Genomic DNA, 23528 nt, shown 5'->3' on the forward strand with positions numbered 1-23528 from the left:
ATCTGATGTTAACATTTAACATTCCCAGTAGAATATTCTCATAACTTTGAACATGCCTATAGTTTTGTGCAGGTTGTTTCCAATTTATGGCTATCCTAACTCACTAAGTCACACTCTCAGGCAAAAGAAAACCCTCTGGACAAATCTTGTCAAGGAAACCCCAGTTCTCTTGGTGCGATGGGAGTCACTTGCTGGCAATACATGTTTAGTGGCAACAAGTTTGGATAGACAGATGACATTAAATTCATCCAGTACCCCTTTCAGCCAGTTTATCTTGCTCCCAGGATGCAAATAACCAGTTTTCCAGCTCCTGCTGCCTTCTTTCTGCTGAAAATGATCACAGTTGTCGTCCTTAGGTTAGATATTGCAATCGAAGGTTGCTACCCTTGGCTTCCTCAAGGTGTATCTGTGTCTGGTCAAGGATGAATCTGTTTTAACAACGTCAAGATTCTTCGTTTAGTCCAAGGTAAATTATTGTAATTACTTAAAGTTGTCTTAAAAGCATGTGGCTTTGTGTGGATAAGCCTCATCGTAGCATTTGACAAGCGGTGTGTGCTTAGAACTTAGTATTTTGTTTTGAACTCAAAACCTTTTTTAATGTAAAGAAATCTACCATAGTAGTACTGAGTCTGCAGGCACAACATTACTCCCTCTTCCCTATTTTTTTGCCAGAGCCACAAGCCATTTGCCTTTAATTGTAACCCTGGAGAACATGTTGTCCTAAGGACAACTAGGAGGTGGAGCAGGATTTCAGTTGGAGTACTAGATGTGATTATTCTGACTAACCAGGAAATGAGTTACACACAGGACGGTCATATGAGAGGCCTTGAACTTACACTTCGGTGTATTTTATACCAAATAAATAGTCTTCAGCTATTGGCACAGAGTTTCTTGGTCGCTGGAGAAAGATTGCTGCAAAGAGTTATGCTGTGTTTTCAGTGCTCTTAGCCAAGGACAAAGGGAGGAAATGCTTCCTTCTGTGTCATTCTCTCATGTGTGTATATGTGTGTGTGTGTATGCTTTCTGAGTAAGGCCTTAAAAACATGTACTTTCTATTTGCATGCCGCAAGTTGGCATGAAATTTGCTGGTCCTGCCTTGCAATGCTTATAAGAGTTAGACGGTTCAGAAGAGCAGTCTTTTTAACATGTCAGCCAACAGCATATGGTTAGAAATGACATCTTAGCAGCTGCGCTACTTTAAGTGAAGAGAACCGGAGTGGGATCCTGCCATCCAAGTCAAATTTTGGCCAGTTCGGAACAGAATTTCCATATCCTCTGAGCGTCTGTGATTGAATTGGCGACTGGTGAAGGAGCTGCTGAGGCTCCTTCTACCACCAATTCATCTCACTGAATTAAAGGATCTACCAAGAGCCTAGAAAACTGTCTGAGGCTTGGCTTGCTTCCCGTAGGTTTAGCTTGCCGCAGCCAGCTTGAAAATCACCAGCGTTCAAATCAGAAGAGAAGAAGAAAGATGCACTGGCCTCTACGGTCCTGAGCCAAAAATCCATTGTTTGCAGGGAGAGATGTGGAGGAGGAAAGGATCTTGTTTCTCTATAGATTTTCAAGCACTGCTGCTTCAACACTGACAGTCTGTGTATATTGAAACAAAATGCCATCAATGAAGAGCCTGTGTGCTTTGATGACTCTTTCCAGAAGAAGGATTTGGCTGCTTACTAAAACAACATATTGGCATCGCTGCAGCTTTTGGCACGCTCTTTATAAATCTTTTTTCCCCCAGCTTGCCTATTTGTTTATAACTCGGACATGCAAATTCAAGCAGCTTCTAGTTTAGCGTAAGGCTCTGGACATACAAATGGTCTGATTTAAACTTTCTAAAAGCCAAGTAAGTGTTTCCTTCGGACTACATACAAGCGCAAGCCTTAAACAGCTGGGCTTGCACATACCTTAAAGAATGTACTTAAATGTACTTTATAGCTTTGAATTGCAGTACCTTACTGTTTTGTATATCTGAATTTTGTAAATCTTATTATTATAACGTGATTTGTTCTTATTCTGCTTTACAGTGTCTGCGGAAACAGCCGTTGTAATGCAAGCTATAATATACAAAGTTAGCAGTAAGTGATCTCAGAACCTTAAAAATCCTTAGGACCGGTTTTCATTTTAAATCCTCTTCTTCCTTTGCCAGAAATTGATGCAGCTGGAATTGGTGGTAAACATCTGCAAACACATAACACAAGTAGAGAAAGAGAAAGAATGGGTGAGATTATTCTGGCTGTGGTGGTATAGAGAGTTTGGTTAGATAGGTGAATCTTGTCTCACTTTCATGGTTGCTTCAGTATTGGCTCCCTTGTAGATTTAGGGGGCATTCACACTATGATTCTGGGTTCTTTCCTTGGTGTTCATACTCGCCCTGAATGCACTTGGTCCACTTTGGTGGGCTACTAAAAAACCCACTTAACCCAGCATATTTCATACTGGGTTTTTCCCCAAGTTTTCCTTAAAGATCCACATCGATTTGCATCTTCGGCAGTATGAATACGCTATCAAACTGATTCAGATCGCTCTGCATCGTTCAGGGGAATGGAGGCGGCTCCATTTTATCCCGAAATGATGGCATGTGTGAATAACAATAGGGTTAAAATGACTTGGAGAGATTCAGGAACCCAAAATGTAACGGGAACAATGATCTGGGTATGCATTAACAATCCACATCTCCTTGGGAGAAAAATGAGTGTGGATTGTTAATGCATTGGCACCCCTAGTTGCTGCTTTTAACCAGTTCTAAAAAAGTAGCAGCTCGTCGCAGCAGAAACATTGATAGCACTTTTTGTTCCATAGTAACCTCAGAGGCGTAACACGCCATGGGATTTTGTAGTCAGTAGTCTACTTCATGAGAAAGTTAAGATCTTGGAAATATATATGGTTGGCCCTCCATTTTCATGGGGGATCCATTCTGTACCCCTCCAGCACAAAAACAGAGGCTTGTGCATATTCCAGCCTCATTGGAAGTAGCGCAGGTTGCCCCTCTGCGGATATTTGAGGTCACGGATCTCAAGTCCCCAAATTAGGAAGGGTGCTTCAGGAAGAGAACAGAAAATCAGTCCCATGTTTATTTGAAACAGCTGTTGTTTCTCTGGATATTCCTTTTACTTTTAATAATGTAATGTTTTTAATTATTGGCATTGTTTAATTTTTATTAAAACTTGTATTTTGCATGTTTTATAGTGTTTTAACTTGAACTGTTTTAGATTTGTAAGCTGCCTTGAGTCCTTGTACTGGGAGGAAGACGGGATATTAATAATAATAATAATAATAATAATAATAATAGGTAGCTGGAAGCCAGCTAGTAACATGTAGGAAGTCCGCTTTGGCCTGCCGCTTCCACTTGCTGATCCACACAATGACCCCACATTTTCCTTTCACAAGCTGCCAATTCAGAGTATCCTGTCAGTAATCATTACACAATTAATTTACAGCCTAGACGGATAATATGAACTTAATTCGGGATGGGTGAATAGAAACCACCTTTATCTGCCATTGCTTGAAATCTTTAAAAGCAGGGGTCCTGGTGGAGCTAGTTTATGGTGCTATTGTTGATGTCTGCAATTGGATTGCTGCCTCAAAACTTTGGCCCATCTTTGTTTAAGAACTATCTAAAAGGCCCTCCCTGAGCTGGGACAGAGCAACGCAGCAATAATTCAACAGGCCGGCTCCCAATTTAGAATGGAGCCACTAGCGGAGCATGAGGGGCCTAGTGTCTCTTCTCTATTGTGTTGAGTAACAATGGAGCTCTGTGCAATTCTAAGCAGCCCCAAACTCCAACTCCCACTTCATCCTATAGTTTTGTCTGGAGTTCAGTACTCATCTTGCTCATGTTTTGGGACGAGGCTTCAGTTACTCAGCTTTTCCATTCATGAACTTGTAATTTTAAAACAAGCAATCATGTGGCCTTCCAAATGGCAGTTCCCAGCAGGGCTGATGGATGTTACAGTCCAGTAACCTTTTGGGGAGGGTTTGCATGATTCCCAGCCCTGTTTTAGATCATGTTTGACAGAGCTGCATTGCTAAGTCTAGGCTGCCCACGTTCCCTGAATTGGAGTTGGGGGTCAATGGACATCTGACTGCTTGCACCTTTTGGTTGGCACCCTGTCAAACCCCCTTTTCCTAATATTTATTCCACTTTTGTAACAAATATCTCAGATTAACTAGGTAGGATTGGAGACACAATACTCAGTCCTACATATGTGTACAGTGGACCTTGCACATTCACTGGGGTTAGGGGCACAGGACTCCCATGAAAATGGAAAATGGAAAAACACTGAGAAAACATCTCTCTAGCAGTCGCTAGGTCCTCCAGGGCAATTCTTTGGTCAAGATCTGCCAGAAGTTGGCCACGAACTTGTACTGGAGGAACTACAAATGTCCAGAGAAGTGTTATCTGTAGGAATCTAGGTCCTCCAGGATGACCTTTGGCAGAAGCCAACAACAGACACACACCATAGGACCTAGAGATTCCTACAGGGAACATATCAACCAAATCTGCAAAAGTCAAATCCACAAATGCGCAGGATCAACCATACTTAGAAATACAATCAGCTCTCCATATCCACGGATTCTTTATCCATAGATTCAAGCATCCACAGCTTGAAAATATTACAAAAATACATAAATCCCGAATAGCAGACTTTGATTTTGCCATTTTATATGAGGCACCCCATTTGATTATGCCATTGCATATAATGGATACTTTAATATCTCATTTGTAGTTTTTGCATTACGCCTGTACTTCTTTGTGACGGCCTATGGTCATGTACAGTAAGTGTGTGTATGTGTGTGTTTGCGCATATATATATATATATATATATATTTATTTAAAATGGCACTTGAGCATCCACAAATTTTGTTATCTACAGGGCGGAGGGCCCTAGAACCAAACCCCAGGGGATACCAAAGCGCCACCATAAGAGCAATTCTACTACTTTTCCTCCCAAGTAGTAACAGCTAGAATTGCATCCTTGGAATTGCTTTCAGAAAACTAGCACCTCTGGGAATAAAGTCCTGGCTTTAGATCCAGTTTTGATTGTGTTGATATAAAGAAGGAATGCTCAGATGTTGACTCTCCTCATCCTCTTCTGTTCACTGATATAGATCAGCAATGAGACCCATCATCCACAGCTCTCCGTCCTGGAGGTTTTCTTTTGTTCTTCGCTCCCCAAAGCCAGCCTGCAGGTAAAACAGGGAAAACACTGCCGCTCTTGATGCACAATGGGGAAAAGATCACCTGCTGACTGAAAACTAATTCCAGTGCTCAGCCCTGTGCCAGATGAAGGCCTGGAAAAGCATGATGTGAATATATAAACACACGCACACACGCACACATTCACATACACACACACACACACACACACCAGTTCTTGCTCAAAGAGGTGCTAGATAGACCCTCTTCTCTGGAAGCGCAGTTTCCATGGCAATGGGAAGGGTGCCACAAACACTTTTTGTGGGCTGATGCCGGGAGACGCAGACACATCTTTTATCACTTGCTGATTAAAATGAAAATTAGCTAAATGTTTGCTTCTGAAACCTTCGCTCTTCTTCCTCCGTCCCCCTCTTTCTCTAATTCACCTGCTATTTTCCAAATGTTATATATGCTTGCTCTTTGAAAGGGATGTGGGGTTGGGTTTGGTGCTTGTTATCCACAAAAGGACCAAACCAGTTGAAAAAGCAACCCACAGAGGGCAGCAGTAGGGTGGCTTCCATCTCACTGCCTGTTTTTCAGATGTAAAGGGAGAGGAAGGTAATGTTTTTGCTCATTGATGGACACCTTTCAGCTTGTGTCATTCATGCACCAGGTATCCCTTATCTATCCCCTCAGTCAACTCATGTATAATGCACTCCTCTACATAGCTACTCTAAATGGAACTTAAAAAGGTAGATGCACTGTACAGTAGGCTTAGTATTCCCTTTTAAGTGATCCCTACTAAAGGCACCAGATCCTGTCTGATCTTGGAAGCTAAGCGAGTCAGCCTTGGTTAGTACTTGGATGGGAGGCTGCTACTGAATACCAAGTGCTGTGGGCTCTATTTCAGAGGAAGGAACTGGCAAAACCAGCTCTGAGGCTTCCTTGCCTATGAAAAGCCTGATATTTATGGGGTTGCCATAAGCTGACAGGTGACTTGAAGTTCTGTGCACACACACAGACACATAATATGCCCGCAGACTTTAGTGATGCATATGTGATGTGAAGAATACTGGGCCTGAGTTTCTCTGTTTCTCAAGCCTTAGTTTTTGTCCTGCCCTCTGCAAAATCTCTAATTTGGGGTGTTATACAGCAGTGAATTTAAGCAATGTTCTTCTAAGCAAATTTTCTATAGGTTTCCTTGGGATCCTTTTCATGGATTCCTCAGAAAGGAGGCAGTGAGTTGGTGTACAAGTATCTGCTGCCAACCACAGACTTCTAGGAGCTGTAACTGAAGAAAGAGGAGGAGAAGGAGAAGAAGATGGAGGAGGAGAAAAAGGAGAAGGAGAAGTAGCAGTAGTAGTAGTACCAAGCTCTGGAAGAAAATTTCTCTGCTTACCAGCCACTGTGCTCTACAGTGTGAAGAGTGCCAAAAGTGCATTGGTTTTGCTCTGGCCACACTCTCTGAACAGCCAGAGGCCTGGCTTTTGTCATGCGTGAAGCAAGAGTGTGACATCGTCAAATGTCTCCTAGAGTCTACTTCAAGCAATGGAGTTTCAGTGCAGGGTTTGTCTAAACTTTCACAACTCTAAAATTGACATTCAGATGTACTTGTGTACTGTTGACAGGGAGATTTATATTCTGCTGCCTTCCTATTTTGAAAGGAACACTTTCAAATGCTTTTCCAGTGTTGTACTCCAGAAACTATTTCCACATCAGCTTTGTTTTGGTGGCAAAGGTTTCCAAAATGCCTCTGGAGACGCTTGGAAGTTATAGAGCATGCGGGCCTCTCAGATGCTTTCTTCTGCAATACGTGAAGCTGGGGTTATTTATAGTTAGCTCCTTAAAAAGGTGACATTATCAGAAGGAAGGGTCATCAACGCTTTTAGTTTTGGAATGCTAGAACTGATATTTAGGGCAAAGCTCTATGTATATCTGACGGCAGAGAAGAGTGGAGTGTTTGTTTCTCTAAAAATAACTGTAAAGTTATAACTTCAAGACATAAAGCAAAATGCAAAGCCTGGACCAGTTTTACTCAGCCTCTTCCAGAACATGCTATAAGAAAACATTTCATGTGTCCATGGTTCTCCCTTTTCTTAATCCTCTTAGCAGGGCCATTTCATGGCATTTTTTACCCATGAATTAAACTTGTTACCAGAAAATAAAAGAAATAATCTCTGAAGCAATTGGGAAATGAGAGGCCATGTTTGTTTTGTTTTTTCTCAAGCCCTTGCCCTAAAATGAGCTATAACTCTCTGAGTTTAATATAAAACAAGCAGAGAGTGGTTTGTAAATGTTCAATTAAAACCTTTAGGTTTTAGGGTTAGGACCTTTCGTATTGTTTTTAAAAGTACTCCTGAGAAGCCTTTGCACCTCATATCAGTGAAGAGCCTATCAAGCTGTGCAAGAGTTGAACTGGAGAGTAACATACGCTTTCTACAAGGATCATCGTGGTTGCTCACCTACGGAGGATCCATATCCCAGAAAGAGGCCCACTGACCACCTCCTCACATCCTGACAAGCTCTTTGTACACCTGTCTCTTGCTCTGGCCCAGACAACAGTAATGGTATGAAGGAAAAGCAGTAAGTATCTGTTTGGTTATGGGTTCTTTGCCTAGCAAAGAAGAATGTCTTCAACTGAAACACTCCAGCATGAATCCAGCCCAAACTTTTGGCTCATGGACCACTCTTTGCATGCCTTCTGAAATGCAGAAAGTAGTAATCCCTCTGCAGTGTCTGCTGGCTTCTGGACCTCCCAGATTTTGAAAGTAGTAACATCTTTTCACCAATCCTTCATGTTACCCGATTCCAATCATCTCTAAAGCTACCAAGAACTAATCTCCTGTTGAGGATTTCTGCATTCAGCTGTAGTAAACCAAGGCCCTCCTTCAAGAAGGAATAGAACAAGCCTCGATAAAGAAGCTTCTTTTATTGCACTTGGGGAGTTCTTGGTTCTTTTTATCCCAACAAAATGACAGGAACTTGCAGTGAAAAGGACAAGAGGCATAACAACAAGAAAGGAGACTAACAAAACCCACATCTAAACCACAAAGGAAACCTCCCACCCCACCCCCCGGAATCAAGCAAAAGTGTCTCGGTGGGGCTAACTCTCCTCCCATTTCCAGTGACGTGGGGAGGATTCAGCTTTCGCCAGTTTTCTGGAGCTCAGTTTCCTTCTCAAGGAGGAGAACTTGTCTCCAAGGACCTTCCTCAGCCCTGGGCTGTCAGTGGGCAAAGGCAGATCTCTCCGCGTGTTGGGCAGCTGTCCTGTGAACATTTCCCACCGTGCCATAGCATCCACAGTCTTGTCCAACTGCAGAATCTCTTCCTCGGAGACATCCTTTTCGAGCGCGTCAATGCACATCTTGAGCCAAAGCGTATACTCCTTAATCATGTCCGAGGGTTTCGGGGCAACACCCAGTTGTTCCTGGCTGGGGGCATCAGCCAGAGAACAAGACTGATCATCAAGATCTAAGTCTTGCAATGTGGAAACCGCTTGGCTGCAAGTGTCTGGAGTCAGGGGTTCGGAGAGGGATGTGACAGCCTCGGAGTCGTTCTCGCAACCCATCCCAGAGTCTGTGCTAGGTGGCAAAATGTCCTGCGATATGGACAGCTCCGACAAGTCTTGGCTCAGCCAGGCAGATGAAATGGTTTGCATCCAAGCGTAAAGTTTCTGTGTCGAAGAAGAAAAGCAAGCATATTTTAAAATAAACACCAGGGTGGATCTTTATGTTAGCATTTCATACTTTTGTACCCTGCAGATATGCTGAATTTTATGCCAGTTGTGGAAACTCACATCATAACCATCTTAATTTTCTTTCAAAGGAAAAATTTTTTTTCTAGTGCTTATGGGGAATGCCATTGTAGCTTAGTCATTTGAGTGTTGGACTAGGACTCCAGGAGTTGGAATCCCTGCTCAGCCATGTAAACCCACTGGGTGACCTTAGGCAAGACACTGTCAGCCTCAGGAAGATAATGGCAAACCTCGATTAAAGAAATCTTGCCAAGACAAGCCCAAGATAAGGTCACCTTAGGGTTGCTGTAAGTGAGAAAGAATCAGTACAGAGTACTTAAGCATCAAAAACGTTCAAAAGTATGTAAGGAAAATGCTTGAGGATCTCAAAAGCTGGGAAATACTTGGGTAACCGATTAGGGTCATTAAAAGTTACAGGAAGGACATCAGTATAGGTACCTTGCCCAGGTATGAACTACCACAAACAATTATAGTATGTGAGCAAATTATGCCTAAATTATGCAAACAGAAGGTACATGTAATTCACCTAAAGTTTTACTAAGCTCTCTTCTAGCTTCAGAGACTTCTCCAAACCATGCTTGTGTGTTCCCTCTTTATGCTGTGCAGCCTAAAAAGACGCATGCATGCATATATATATATATATATATATATATATATATGAGAAAGTGAGGTTCTCAGTGAGTGTGTAAACTTATACCAAACTCCACTTTTTGGTCATCATTGCAGACTTGCAGACTCAGTGAGGAGTTACTGCTTTTTCCCTTAGTGTACAGCTTTGTCTGGGCCGTCTGTAGGTTTCTGCTCTGCTAGAGAAACCTTCTGGACTCGGCTTCTGAAACTCCCTTTTGGGGATGTTAAAATAATCCAACTGAACTGCAGGATGGGGCCCGCTTTCTCCAGGCCTCTTACCCTGTAGCGCTCAATGAGCTTGAAGCCCACAACGTACTGCAGCTTCCGAAGGCAAATTGGGCAGGGCTCCAACGGTCGCAGCAGAACTTCGTCCAAACTCAAGGCGCCTTGCATGATGCACTGAAGCCAGCGACAGTTTCCCAAGCCAATCAGGTGACAGATCTCATGGCAGGTGACCTTTAACGTGAAAAATCAAGAATAAATAGAGCTCATCCTTGAACTCACAGCCTTATGGGCTCCCTGTTACTTGCCCTTCTTCACTGACCCAAAGACATCCCACCCCAAAGCTTTGGGTTTTTCTATTTAATTTTCACTGTATATGTCAGGGAACTGCAACTGCTACCCTCCTGATGAGGTTGGACTAGAGCACCCAGCATCCCTCACCATTAACTATACTAGCTAAGGAAGATGGGAGTTGCAGTACTACAATATAATAATAATATCTGGCTGCAGTTGCCAGCCGTTAAGATAAAAGTTTCCCAAAACCAATTCAGCTATGCAGAAATTGTGTGCAACTACAAAAAGTACTATCCCAAAGGCTGAAGTTATAAATTTCATATGTGAACTCTTCCCTCAAGTAAAAAACAGCCTCAAGCTGAAATATTTAAAATTAGGGAGAACGGTTTTAGCATAACCCCGTCTTTGGTACACTATCTTTCTACACACAGGATAGAATTGTTTTTAATGGGATGGAAAAATGCTCAAACAAATGGTATACCCACCTATATAGTCTACAGTGGGATAGTCCAGGGAGGGCTATGCTCCCATCAATGCTGCAATAACAAAACCTAATAATACAAGACACTATGGTCCAAAACACACTGCAGAAATAATCCAGTTTGAGACCGCTTTAACTGCCCTGGCTCAATGCTAGGGAATCCTGGCCATTGCAGTTTATTGTGGCACCAGCGCTCTTTCTGACAGAGAAGGCTAAATGTCTCACAAAATTACAGTTTCCAGAATTAAGCCTTGGGCCAGGGCAGTTAAAATGGTCTCATACTGGATTATTTCTGCAGTGTGTTTTGGACCTATATAGGGTTAAAAGACCTGTTTGACTGTTGCAGCAGTTAAACGTAGAAAGACATCCCCAGAAGCATGTATGAAATGCTCTTTTACATAGTTCCTGGGTGTTTTTCAGATAATGTGGGAAAGGCAGACTTGGCAGCTAGTCTTGAGCAGTGCTGCATTGCAAACACGACTCTTTTGTAACTGCATTTCCTCTATATTTCAGATGGAAGTGGATTACCCTCACGGATGAGTTTACATGAGATGCGAGCAAGAGGTTTTTGCAGACAAATAAGCGTCAGGCTGCTGGATCGGGAGTTCGTACCAGACAAACCTGCCTACATAATGATAGGTTAGTGCAATCGCTGCAAATAGTGTTTTTGCCCGAGACAGAAACATTGTTAATACATTGTATGAATCATTTTTAAAAACAATGAACACCAACTTGAAGTGATGCGTGACTTCGCCATACTCCGAGGGAGCATGCTTCTCTGTCGGACAGCCCTTACTGTCTGGAAGTTCCTCCTAATGTTGAGCTGGAATCTCTTTTCCTGCAGTTTGCATCCATTGCTCTGGGTCCTAGTCTCTGGAGCAGCAGAAAACAAGCTTGCTCCCTCCTCAATATGACATCCCTTCAAATATTTAAACAGGGCTATCATATCACCTCTTAACTTTCTCTTCTCCAGGCTAAACATACCCAGGTCCCTAAGTCGTTCCTCATAGGGCATGTTTTCTAGACCCTTCACCATTTTAGTCACCCTCCTTTGGACATACTCCAGTTTCTCAACATCCTTTTTAAATTGTGGTGCCCAGAACTGGACACAGCATTATTCCATGTGGGGTCTGACCAAAGCAGAATATAGTGGCACTATTACTTCCCTTGATCTAGATACTATACTTCTATTAATGCAGCCTAGGATTGCATTGGTCTTTTTAGCGGCCGAAATAAAGCCAGAAGGTTGCTGTGTGCATAGCATGCGCGCACCTAACACCAAACTGTAGCTTTGGGAACACTACACATCTCACCTTGCAACACTGGAGCATCTCCAGCAGGTTGAACAGCAATGTCTGGTTCTTGGCCTGCTCCACAACTTCGTCCTGCATCTCTTGTCTCCATGGAGATGGGTTTAAAGTGGTACAGCCCAGCTGGGGGAAGTCACCGGAAAACCTGGCGAAGCTACAGATGCCCACCTCTATGGAGAGAGGAAAGCAGAGGTGAGAGGGGTCAGCCTGCTTTCCACATACGCCCAGTCATTCCCCTTGCATAGCAAAAACAACGCTCTTATCCATCACGTCAATGTGCGTTTTTCATAAGAGCCATCTGTTTTATAATGAAGTCTTCAGAAACAATGTGATTTTAAGTCTATTTGCAAGCTGGTTATACTGACTAAGCATTGAAATAACATGCAAAAGAGAGAGGGCTTGGATTAATTGTTTGTAGAGCAAAAGGATACTGAAGCAATGTCAATGAGGAATTAATACCAGGCAATGATTTTGTTGACAGCGTTGTGGGAAGTGGAGACGGCAAGCGCCCCGATGAAGCGACAGCAGCAGTGGGAGGGTGCATACATGAATATAATGTTAACTACATTATTTTTAAAAAATGAAAAACAAAATAGGTCATAATTAAGCAGTTTTTCATACACTAGGCTTATTAATCTGTGAATATTTTATCCACAAAATTAATATAAATGGAATCATTTCATAAAATGTTGCACTGCAGAGTGCTTTTAATTAGGTCTGAGCCTTTCCATTCCATTCCTGCTTCTCAAAACCTCCTTGTCCTTTTCTTTCTCTCTGTTATTCCCTTATCACTCTGTATCCATTGCGGCTACTCAGTCCTTGTTTCCCCCCTTAATTTTGTGGGTTTTGCCTTTATTTTCGGGGGGCTTGGCACATGCTGTTGCCCAAACCAAGCAACAGTAGTATCCTAGATTCCTCCATTCATTTCTGTTGGCAGCACACACTTCTCTCTCTGCTGACACTTAAAAACAGCTGCTTAATGTGAATCAGGAAAGGACCTACCCAGACAATGAAATATTTTCTCTATTGTTGGTGTTATTTGTGTGCCTTCAAGTTGTTTTGGACTTACGGCAACTCTAAGGCAAGCCTATCACGAGCTTTTCTTGGCAAGATTTGTTCAGAGGAAGGTTTGCTCATGTCTTCCTCTGAGGCTGAGAGAGTGTGACATGCCCAAGATCACCCAAGGGGTTTCCATACCCAAGAGGGCACTTGAACTCTGTTCTCCACATTCACAGGGGTCCTTCACCCCGAACCCCAGCAAATACGGAGGGACCACTGTACATGCCACTGAGTTGTTTTTGAAGCAGGATTGTCCCCATTAGATTTTATTTTTCATTAGATATGTTTATTGCAGGATATTTATTGTTCCCTCTTCTGCACAGATGGTGTAGCTTTGATTATGTTTGCAGAAATATGAAGAGACTTGAATCAGAGGAGAAATGGTGATTATTGTTTAGCCAGATACAAGGATCTACAAAGCTGAAGCATAAAAAGTACCCTCAGCTCCACTATTTCTTAGCTAGTTTGCCCCAGTTTGCATTTATCCGTGTTGTTATTGAATTAGCAAACTAATAGCATGCATTGAAGAATCAGTCTCTATAAAGCCAGCAACATAAAAACATTAACAAGAGTTTTTAAAATTGGCATTTTAATGGGTAGTAGGCAATTGTTTCTCCCCTTTTCCCCCCATCAAAGTGGCACAGCTACTGAATGGTTTGCCAGCACAATTGCTGCCTTATATCAAAAGGAGATAGAGCCCATCCAGTTAAAGGCTGCCCAGTCAAACTCTGTGACTCCCTCCACTCCATTATACACTCAGCTTCCATCAAAGGGATTGGAAGAGTGGGTTATAGAAAACCACATAATAGATGAAGAATTGGCAGGGTTTCGGGATGTGAGGTCCACAAATCCATCATTGTTTCGCTCTGCATTACTCAGTTCAAAAATACATGGGTTGGGGGAAAGAGTTGGGGCCCTAACATTCATTGAGCATCTTTGGTGAATTTCGCTTCATCATTCAGTTATCCTCCCTGCTCCAAGAAGCTTATTAGCATCTAAGGCCTGGCAGTGAGGGAGCGCATGGAAGGAGAGGGCAGTCAAAGGTAACCAGGGGATGTATGCTAGTCAATGTAGTTACGGATGTCCGAACTTGGAAGAGTCACTTTTTGGACTACAAATCCCAGGCTTCCCTGTGCAATAGCTTAGGCTGATTGAGGGATTCTCAGAAAGAAACTTTGCCAAGCCCTGCTTAGACTTAAAGAGTGCAAGTTCCCTGGCTTAAACATGGATTGTTTTTGGATAGCTCTTGGTGGTTTCCCCCTTCCAAGTATTTAACCAGGCCTGGCCCTGCTTAGCTTCCATGATCAGATGGGATCTGGCACCTTCAAAGTATTCAGGCAATTCCTCCCATATTTTTTGGTGCGTCTTCCATCTTTTTTCTTGAGGAGCTAAAACAGAAGAGTTGGTAGGAGCAATCTGTCTGGAAGTGCCCTTACAGTGTTTTGGGAATGAGGACTGCAGGGCGAAATGGGTGGCTTCATCAATTTAAGGATGGGGGTTTCCGCAAAAAGAGGGGTGACACCACAGAGGTATTTTGGATTAGAGGCAACAAGAGCACTGACAGAATAATGAGCGCACCCACACTTCTTAGTACTACCAAGCGCATCTTTGTACTACCAGTCAAACCGTATGGCACAGTTCTACCTTTCCTTCCTTCATTGATTTTCTAAGATTAAAAGGAAAAAAGATGAAAGGAGTTGTGAGAAACATGAGAGGGATACCATAAAAGCTGATGCCACCTAAAACAGCCCCCCCCCCCAAAAAAAAATACACACCATAAAAATGAGGTGAACAAGATTGTAAAATAAAGGCTTCATCGGAAAGCTCTCAGTGTTATTTGTTCATTGATAAAATAAATTTATATGTGTCGCTTAAAGACGAGATAAGGAATGTGTGGCCCTCCATATAACATATTAGAAGGGTCATATATTGTCCATCCCTGGTCTACTCTGAGTGGCAGGGGCTATCTGGGGCCTTGGTTAGACTTAAAATATTTACTGTTATATGACTTCAAGTCAACTCCAGTTTATGGAAACATTCTTACAGTGGGTGTTTTTCCTCCCAATATTACTTTAGAGAAGCTTTACCATTGTATTCCTCTAAGGCTGAGAGAGTGTGACTTGCTCAAGTTCACCCAGTGAGTCTCCACAGCTGAGCAGCAATTCAAACCCTAGTCTCCTGGAATCCTAGTCCAATACTCAGACCACACTGACTCAGGCATTTATTCTGTCCAGTGAAAAACCAAGTTTGGCAATGGTTTAGAATATAGGATGTGTGGTAACTCTTACTATCCTACACCAGGAATCCAATTTCCATCCCATTGGCTCCATTCTCATTGGGCTTATACGGCATGGACCAGTCCCAGAGGGCCTTAGCTGCTCACTCCACCTTTGAAAAAGCTACAAGACATAAGGCAAACCTTGGCCTGGCAAAAACTTCCCGAAGGTGAAGCTCCACGTCTCGCAGGGATAGAGATCAGCGAGGGTGAGGCCCAGGACACAGAGGGCATCCATCGGCTTGTTGTTCTTCAGAAAGGTCAAAATCCCATCTACAAGAGCAGAGAAGGAGAATACGAAATGAATCCTCAAGATTGCATTTCCCTTGGCAGAAAGTATATCAGTTTGATAACATCCATAAAGTATTGGTTTAAAACAGGCTCCTGGTCTAGCCCTCCTCTGGGTGAGCAACTTTCCCCCTGATGACCAAAGGATGAACAACATATCTGGAAATAATGTCCCAAAAGGAAAATGTGACAGCAATTGCCCATCTGGGGACATAAAACATCCTCCTAGGGAAACAGGATGTTTCATGCCTCACTCCCTTCCTGCTATCTGGGCAAGAGTGATAATCCATTGTATAATGGAGCTGAAGAGAAGGGGGGTGAGGATGAGCTGAAAGTGCCAAATAAAACACCCCACCATCCCAACTCGGTCTGCCATCACCTTACCAGCATGGAGTTGGACTCTGTCCGAATCTTGGTTGTGGCGGTAGCAGCAATGGATGGAGGAGACTGGGACTGAAGGAAGGCACTTAACGCGGAGACCCAAGAAGAAAGATTCAACACAGCTCCGGAGGGAATCCAGCAAGGAGATCCCAACAGGACCTTCACTTAGGTCTATGGGCAGAAGTATCAAGTCAGTTACTTTGAAGCTAGTACTCACATGGTCAGGTACAAAGAGGAGGACCACAACCACACACTGTGATGCACGAAAGAAGCTGATTCAGAGCTTGGGGAGGTTACTTTTTGGAACCATGGTTCCTGGAGTCCTCCAGCCAGCATGGCTAGTATTTATACTCTTTCCCAAGCTCTGTTCCCATTTTATTATTTGTATCAAACATAGACCTGTGTATGTTTTAAGCAATATTTGCTTTGAGGATGGAGATCACTTTGATAAACAGCAGAGTGGTGTATAAACAGCAACTGTGGTTTGTTTAATCACCTTGGCACGAAGCCATAGCAAACAACAAAACTATAACAAAACAATAAAACACAGTAACATTTGCACAGTTAAGTTAAAGCACATCATATTCTTCCAAAGTATACTAAAACAATTTCTGGTAACAATTTTTTTTGCTCTATTCTTAATGAAAACAACTTGTCTGCAAATAATTGTTTAAAATCCACTCCTGATTTTTTTTTAATCAGAATTTTTTTCAGTAATTAATTTAAAGGAGGGATACCGACCTACGAAAGGATGGAAGGCTGAGTCAACCAAGGAGCCCTGGGATCGAACTCACAACCTTGTGGCTGCAGGACCAGCACTTAACCACTGCACAACCAGGGCTCCTCACATGGTCAGATACGAAGAAAAGGGTCACAACAACAACACATATATGGTGCCAAAGATGCAAGCAGCTGAGTTACCTATAGGTTGCAGGTATATGTGCTTGCGGTAGCATCTTTGCTTTCTTCTCAACAGGGAGTAATAGAAGGTTTCAAAATCCTCTGGAGCATCAGGGTGGCTGAGAAGCCAGTCAAAGGCCGTTCGGATGAACAAGCTGCAGAAAAGTGTCCGGTGGGGATTGTACGCCTCAGAGAGGAAGAGTTTCTCAGTGCTAGAGAAGGCCTTGGCATACAGCTCCTGCAACGCAGGGTTGGTTGAGATCAGAGCGTCCTTCAGTGCCCGAGGTCCAAAGCTAAACTCCTGGGCATGTCTGCACTGCAACATCGCTGACAGCAGCCCCTGGATCTGTTGCACTGTCTTCTATAGGGAGAGGACAACAGTAGTCAACCTTACACTTTGCTTTTGGATAAGCCTACCAAGGGAGTCTGCATGTACTTTAAACAGCCTTAAACATCTTTTGCCACTGTGCAGATGTGGTACAGCAATTCAAAGACATGAATCAAAACTTTGCACCATTTTAAAATTTCATGTTCAAACCCAAGCTCAAGCCCCGTATTTGTTTTCAAAAGAAGTGATGCAGGCATTTCCAAAATTCATCAATATTTTCTCCACTGCTGGGCTCCTTCCTCAAATATAGCCCAGTTGTTAACAGGTGCCATCATGCCAGGGATTCCTAAATTACCTTATATGCAACTTGCGGCAATCTATTCATGAATGATTCCCTTTGTAAATCTGCTACTCTTAAGCATCTCCCCAAGAGTGACAACTCCCCATGAATTATTCTCTTTGAAAGTTCAGCTCTGTGCCACTCATTCTCAGCTTGGCTCAGGCAACCCCCTTCTCAGAGAGTCACAGTCTGGAGTGATAACAAGAGATGGAGTCAGCAGTATAAAATATGGCACAACTGTGCAGCAGAATGGGGTTTAAGATGGACTGTCAATGGGTTTGCCTGCTTGTGCTACTTTTAAGAGGGAGCAAGCAATACATTAAGCATGCGTTATTTCAACAGTCGTTTGAAACTCACGAACCTTCATGATTTCTTATCTAGTGCTCATCTGGGTTGCTAATAACAGAAAAAAAGAGGATGCAGTTTTTGCTGTCGTGTTATAATATGTGCTACTATATGGTTCAAAATACATCACTGCTTCTGACTATAAAGGATTCACAACAAATTGTCGTTATGTGCTTTCAAGTTGTTTCCAACTTATGCTGACCCTAAGGCAGACCTGTTGCTGTCAGGAAGATCCTCCTAATATTTAGGTGGACTCTCTTTTCCTGTAGTTTGAATCCATGGCTCCATTATGTCCTATTCTCTTGAGTAGCAGAAAACAAGCTTGCTCCATCCTCAGTGTGACACCTCTCCAAATACTTAAACAGGGCTATCATATCACTTCTTAACCTTCTCTTCTCCCAGCTAAACAGTTCCCTAAGTCTCTCCCCATAAGGCATGGTTTCACCATTTTTCTGCTCTTTTCCCACTTTTGCCACTTGCACAGATTCTCCTTGGCCCAGAGTTCCCCGTTTCTTCATTTTAGTGATGTTCACATTACGTTTGTCTCCTGGCCAAGAGCCCCATTCTCCCGTGCCATTTCCAATGTACCCACATCTTGCAAGGACAGGGAAATAAGCACAGACCATCACTGAGTGATCATCAAAATAGAAACCATGTCTGGAGAGGAGCCCAAGGGCAAAGCACAGCCTTCTGCACAGCTCAGGGCACCTTGTTCTCCCTTATGCTTCTCTGAGGAGACCTGATGCTCTCAGCAAATGGGTCTCCGCTTGCTTTTAATGTCAGACGAGGTGTTTTTTTTTCTTTTTAATGGCAACGTTACAAAGGGCCTACGCATGTAGACAAAACGTGTAACTATGACGGATCCACATCAGGCATTCTTCTAATGTGCAGCTGGCCATAAGAAATAGGCTTTTGTGCAGTTGACGGGATGGGCTTTTAATCTGGAGCAAGGTTATTTCTTCAAACAAAAATGTGAGAACAAAAGATAAGGAAAAGAAGATTAAAAGGATGTTAATACCTTTCAGACTTCATCATCTTATTTTAACAGAAGACGATGGGGAGCAACTGTCAGGCTAGTCCATTATGACCAGAAAAAAATACACAGACAATTGGTTGCAGCTGTTTGGTTGCAGGTTTTTCAAATGCATCCAGGACTCTTTCAATATGGCTGCAGGGTATCCTGACACCCAAAAGGCCCTGTTTTTAATCACGAGATTTTGTAATGATTACATAAGATGTGTCAATTTATGTGTCATTACATAAGATGTGTCAATTCTCATTTAGTCCCACAGTGTCTTAAACACCTCTGGGATCATGTCATGATATCTTAAATTCAATGAGGCTGTCCCTGTCACTTTCTATGACACACTGTATGGTCAGACAAAAAAGCATATTGTCCCAGACGGATCAGAGAGAAACGTCCCCTTGCTGGAGGCCCTTTGGGTTCTTGCATGGTTTTAGAAGAGGAAAGCTGAGACACCACTTAGAATCATAGAGCTGGAAGAGACCAAATGCCATCCACCCTCTGTTTAAAAACCTCCTGAGAAGGAGACTTCACCACCCTTCAAGGGAATGTGTCTCTCTGTTGGACAGCTCTTACTGTTAAGAAATTCCTCCTAATGTTTAGGTGGAATATCTTTTCCCGTAATTTGCATCTATTGCTCCATATCCTTGTCTCTGGAGCAACAGAAAACAAGCTTGCTCCATCCTCAATGTGACACCTCTCCAAATATTTAAACAGGGCGATCATATCACCTCTTAACCTTCTCTTCTCCAGGCTGAACATACCCAGCTCCCTAAGTCTTTCTTCATAAGGCTTTATGGTTTCCAGATCCTTCACCATGTTGGTCACGCTCCTCTGGACACGCTCCATCTTATCAATATCCTTTTTGTGTTGTGGCGCCCAGAACTGCACACAATATTCCACGTGAAGCCTGACCAAAGCAGAATAGAGTGGTACTATTACTTTCCTCGATCTAGACTCTAAGATGTACAAACTTGGCCTGTTTGGATGTGCAAGAATATGTCCAGGTGCTAGTTGAGCAGATCTTCTCGCATGTGAATATGTGAATTGACGTCGGTGTGAAACGCTGCAGTGGTTAAGGACAAGGCGAAAAGGCCGAGATGTGAAAGAGGACTGCTTACTCTGCTGTCAAGGTGAAGAAGTGTGCTCCAGGGAAAGAACCTAAGCTGCCTCTTCTTCCATATGCCAGGATCCCCTCCCTTGAAAACTAGGTCAACTCTGGTGGTACGAACCATTTTTTAAATGCAGAGCAAAGGAATGAGGTAGAAAACCGAGATGACAGAAGAGATTAGAGGATTCAGAGTACAAGAAAGAAAAGGACTGTTGTATGAAACCCATCCCATGAGCAGACACTGAAAAGTGTTTGGAAGCGTCTGCTGGTTCCAAACGCTGAGGCCAAATGGATGACCAGCGGAAGCTGATGCTTCTCATGGAGCAGTGAATCCAAACTGGGGTTTTGGCTGAAACATAAAGGATGTGTCCAAGGTACTGAACATTATCCCCCCCTCAATAATACACACACAAAAGTAGCACATTGAATCGCTCTTTCAAAGCTCCCACTAAAATCCAAAGTGGATCCACTGACATCAGGCTCACCAGCTTCCACTGGTGTTGTTGACCTAGACTATTTGTTGTTGTATGTTGTATGCGCCCAAGTCATTTTTGACATTTGGAGACCATAAGGCAAACCTGCAATGGAGTTTTTTTGGCAAATTTCTTTGGGGGTGGTATCAATGGAGACTGTAACTTGCCTCAAGTCACCCAGTGACCTATTACAGGGTTAGTAGGACCCCCTGGTTACACCAACTTTGCTTTGCAAAGTTCAAAGTGCTGGATCCCAGCACCCTTGCTACTCAAAGTAGGAATTGGTGGACCAGTAATGGTCCCTATTCCAATGGTTTCTTGTCCACAGGAGGTTTCCAGGAAAGAAAGAGCAATGGGCACAAATATGGTTCTAGTCCCTGTCACATTTGGGGGAATCGCTGGTCCACCACATCATTGCCTGAGATGTACTTATGTCTGCAACTTAGGAACAAACTGACCAAGCATGTATTCTCCTTACATGCTGGAGAGCCAGAGTGGTGTCATGGTTTGAGCACTGGACTATGACTCTGGAGATCAGGGTTCAAATCCTGGCTCAGCCATAGAAACCCATTTGGTGACCCTGCACTCTCTCAGCCTCAGAGGATGGCTATGGCAAACCCCCTCTGAACAAATCCTGCCAAGAAAACCCAATGATAAGGTCACCTTAGGATTGCCAAAAGTCAGATGGCACACAACAATTCCCATGACAAGGGCATGGTGTAGTGACTTAAGTCCCGTACTAGGATTCTGGGAGCCCAAGCTTCAAATCCTTGATCCCCTATGGATACCTTAGTCACACTTTCTCAGCCTTAGAGGAAAGCAATGGTAAAGCCTTTCAGAATAAACAGCAGTATTACCTAATACTACCAAAAACCTTGCTAAGAAAACCCCATGATAGGGGCAGCATAAACTGTTGAATCTCTCCATCTCAACACTCCCTTCAAAAAGCACATCTTACCCTCTCTCTGGGCATCCAAAACATAGAGCCGGCCATACTAGCCAATACCCCCCAACACCCCCATAATCTGTAGTTTGGAAAACCTTGATCAGGCCAACCCCAAAAAAGCATTTTTTTTAAAAAAAGGCTTTCCAAACCCATCTGAGCTTCTGGTTCTCTCTCAGGGGATGCTCTAGAGCTGGATTCCTGGGGGTTGGATTAGATGACCTTTAGGAGACCCTTCCATTTCTCTAGCTCTTTTTCTTGTTTAAAATGTCTTATTTTATAAAGAGCCAGCTTTTGAGATTTTTCCATCGCTTCCCCAAACCAGAGATCACCACCCTGGCCGGGGAGAAAGGCAGGAGATAGATAGATGGATGGATGGATGGATGGATGGATGGATGGATGGGATAGGATAGGATAGGATAGGATAGGATAGGATAGGATAGGATAGGATAGGATAGGATAGGATAGGTAGTAGGTAGGTAGGTAGGTAGGTAGGTAGAGATTGATAAATGATATAAATAGACGATAGATATAGAGAGATGGATGGATGGGTAGAGAGAGAGAGAGATGATAGACAGATTGATTGAGAGAGAGATGATAGATATAGATGGGTAAATATTGATAAATGAGAGAGAGAGAGATGGAGAGATACATAGTGCGAATGATAGAGAGAGAGATGAGATAGGTGGAGGGTGGGATGGAGAGAGGGATGGAGAGAGAGAGAGATTTAAACATAAGTTTGATGGGAAATTGCAAGGGTTGTCCCTGATATTTTGAGCCCTGGAGGTCCCCCCATGAGAAGCCCCCCTCCTCCCTTGTCCCCTGGCCCTCCAGTCCGGGAGAAAACAACCCCAGCATCCGGCTGGACTCCTTAGACACGGGTCACCCTCCGTCACACGTTCCGACGATCCCTGCAGCCTGGCTAGTGTCTTCTCTCCCCCCATCCAAGCCAGAATCACCCCAACCCCTCGCAGACGCACACGGGCCAAGGGTCTCCCCCTCTCCCTTGGGAACTGGGGGGAAGCCCCACTGCCGAGCCCAGCATCCCCAGCCCCTGCCCTGCCTCCCCTGCATGGAAAGCCAGCCTTTCCCCGCAGTGCATGGAGCCCCCCTCCCTTTTGCAGATGCCAGGCTTTGCAAAGGCTGCTGCAGCCCCTTCTGCCCCAAAGCCAAGCCCCTTCCTTGCCTTACCTCTCTCTCCCTCTGCAAAGGCTGACTGGCCAAACTGGGAGGACTGGTCCTGTGCAGCAGAGAGGCAAAAAGGAGGGGACCTGGAGAAGCTTCCCAGTCTGTGACGTGGGCGGTGGGGGGGGTCTGAGGGAGGAGGGGGTCCAGGGGAGAGACAGGCTTTTGGGGGAAGCCTTGCAGGAAAGGAAGGGACTCCCCGAAAGGAAGGCAGCGCAGCTGCAGCTGCAGCAGCAGCAGCAGCAGGGCTCTCTGCCTTTGGGCTGCCTTTAGTTCATCCTTCTTTGGGGAACAAGATCCCAGCATCTGAGCCTTGCAAGCTTCAACCTTGCCATCTTCTTCCATCTCATTATATTATTATTTGGGGAACAGGGTGTTCCAAAGAAGGATCCCAGCATCTGAGCCTTGCAAGCTTAAACCTTGCCATCTTTTTTAACCTGGATTTTATTTTAATTTTTGGAACAGGGTGGTTTAAAGGGGTATCCCTACATCTTCAGCCTTCTAGTTTTTAATCTTATCATCTTTTTACCTAGTCTTTATTATTTTATTTTATTTTATTAGAATAGGGAGTTTCAAAGCAGGGTCCCAGCATCTGGAGCCATGCAATCCTTAATCTTGCCATCTTCTTACCTGGTCTTTATTTTATTTTAGATCACAGACTGCAGTTTTAGATCATGGATTGCAGTTTTTATTTTAGACCACAGGTCACAGTTATCCCCTAGCCTTTCTGATGGAGGATTCTGGGAGTTGCGATCCCAGCATATAACTTTGGGGTGCTCTGGCTCAGGGGCCTTTGGTTCAATTGGTTACACAATCAGTTACAGCTCTTCTCCTGCCAGTCTGGGCAGGTGCTGATTCCCAAGCTCTGGTAATTTGGGACTCCAGCTCCCAGAATCCTCAGTTATCTTGGCCAATAGTCTGGGATTCTGGGACCTGAAGTCCAAAAATACCAGGATTTGGGGTCTAGTTGCATATAGTGGATGCTCCAGCTTTGTTTCTCTGGGCCAAGCTCTTCTCCCTGCTCCATCTCTGGCCTTTGGAGGAAGGT

At 43.7% G+C, this 23528-nt stretch overlaps 1 protein-coding gene across 1 annotated transcript; it reads right to left on the minus strand.

Annotated features, from left to right (window-relative positions):
• Positions 1 to 8044: 8044 nt before the first annotated feature.
• On the minus strand, positions 8045 to 22599 carry AMZ1 (archaelysin family metallopeptidase 1). Its single transcript, XM_089540298.1, has 7 exons — positions 22487 to 22599; positions 16753 to 17092; positions 15835 to 16002; positions 15307 to 15435; positions 11832 to 11998; positions 9801 to 9977; positions 8045 to 8810 (listed from the first exon to the last, which is right to left on the minus strand). The coding sequence occupies exons 2-7, from the start codon at positions 17054 to 17056 to the stop codon at positions 8241 to 8243; spliced, it is 1515 nt and encodes a 504-aa protein (XP_089396424.1). The 5' UTR covers positions 17057 to 17092; positions 22487 to 22599; the 3' UTR covers positions 8045 to 8240.
• Positions 22600 to 23528: the final 929 nt, after the last annotated feature.

Source organism: Sceloporus occidentalis, unplaced genomic scaffold (assembly GCF_023333645.1).
Source record: "Sceloporus occidentalis isolate IW3139 unplaced genomic scaffold, rSceOcc1.0.p SCAF_10, whole genome shotgun sequence".
Classification (NCBI taxonomy): Eukaryota; Metazoa; Chordata; class Lepidosauria; order Squamata; family Phrynosomatidae; genus Sceloporus; species Sceloporus occidentalis.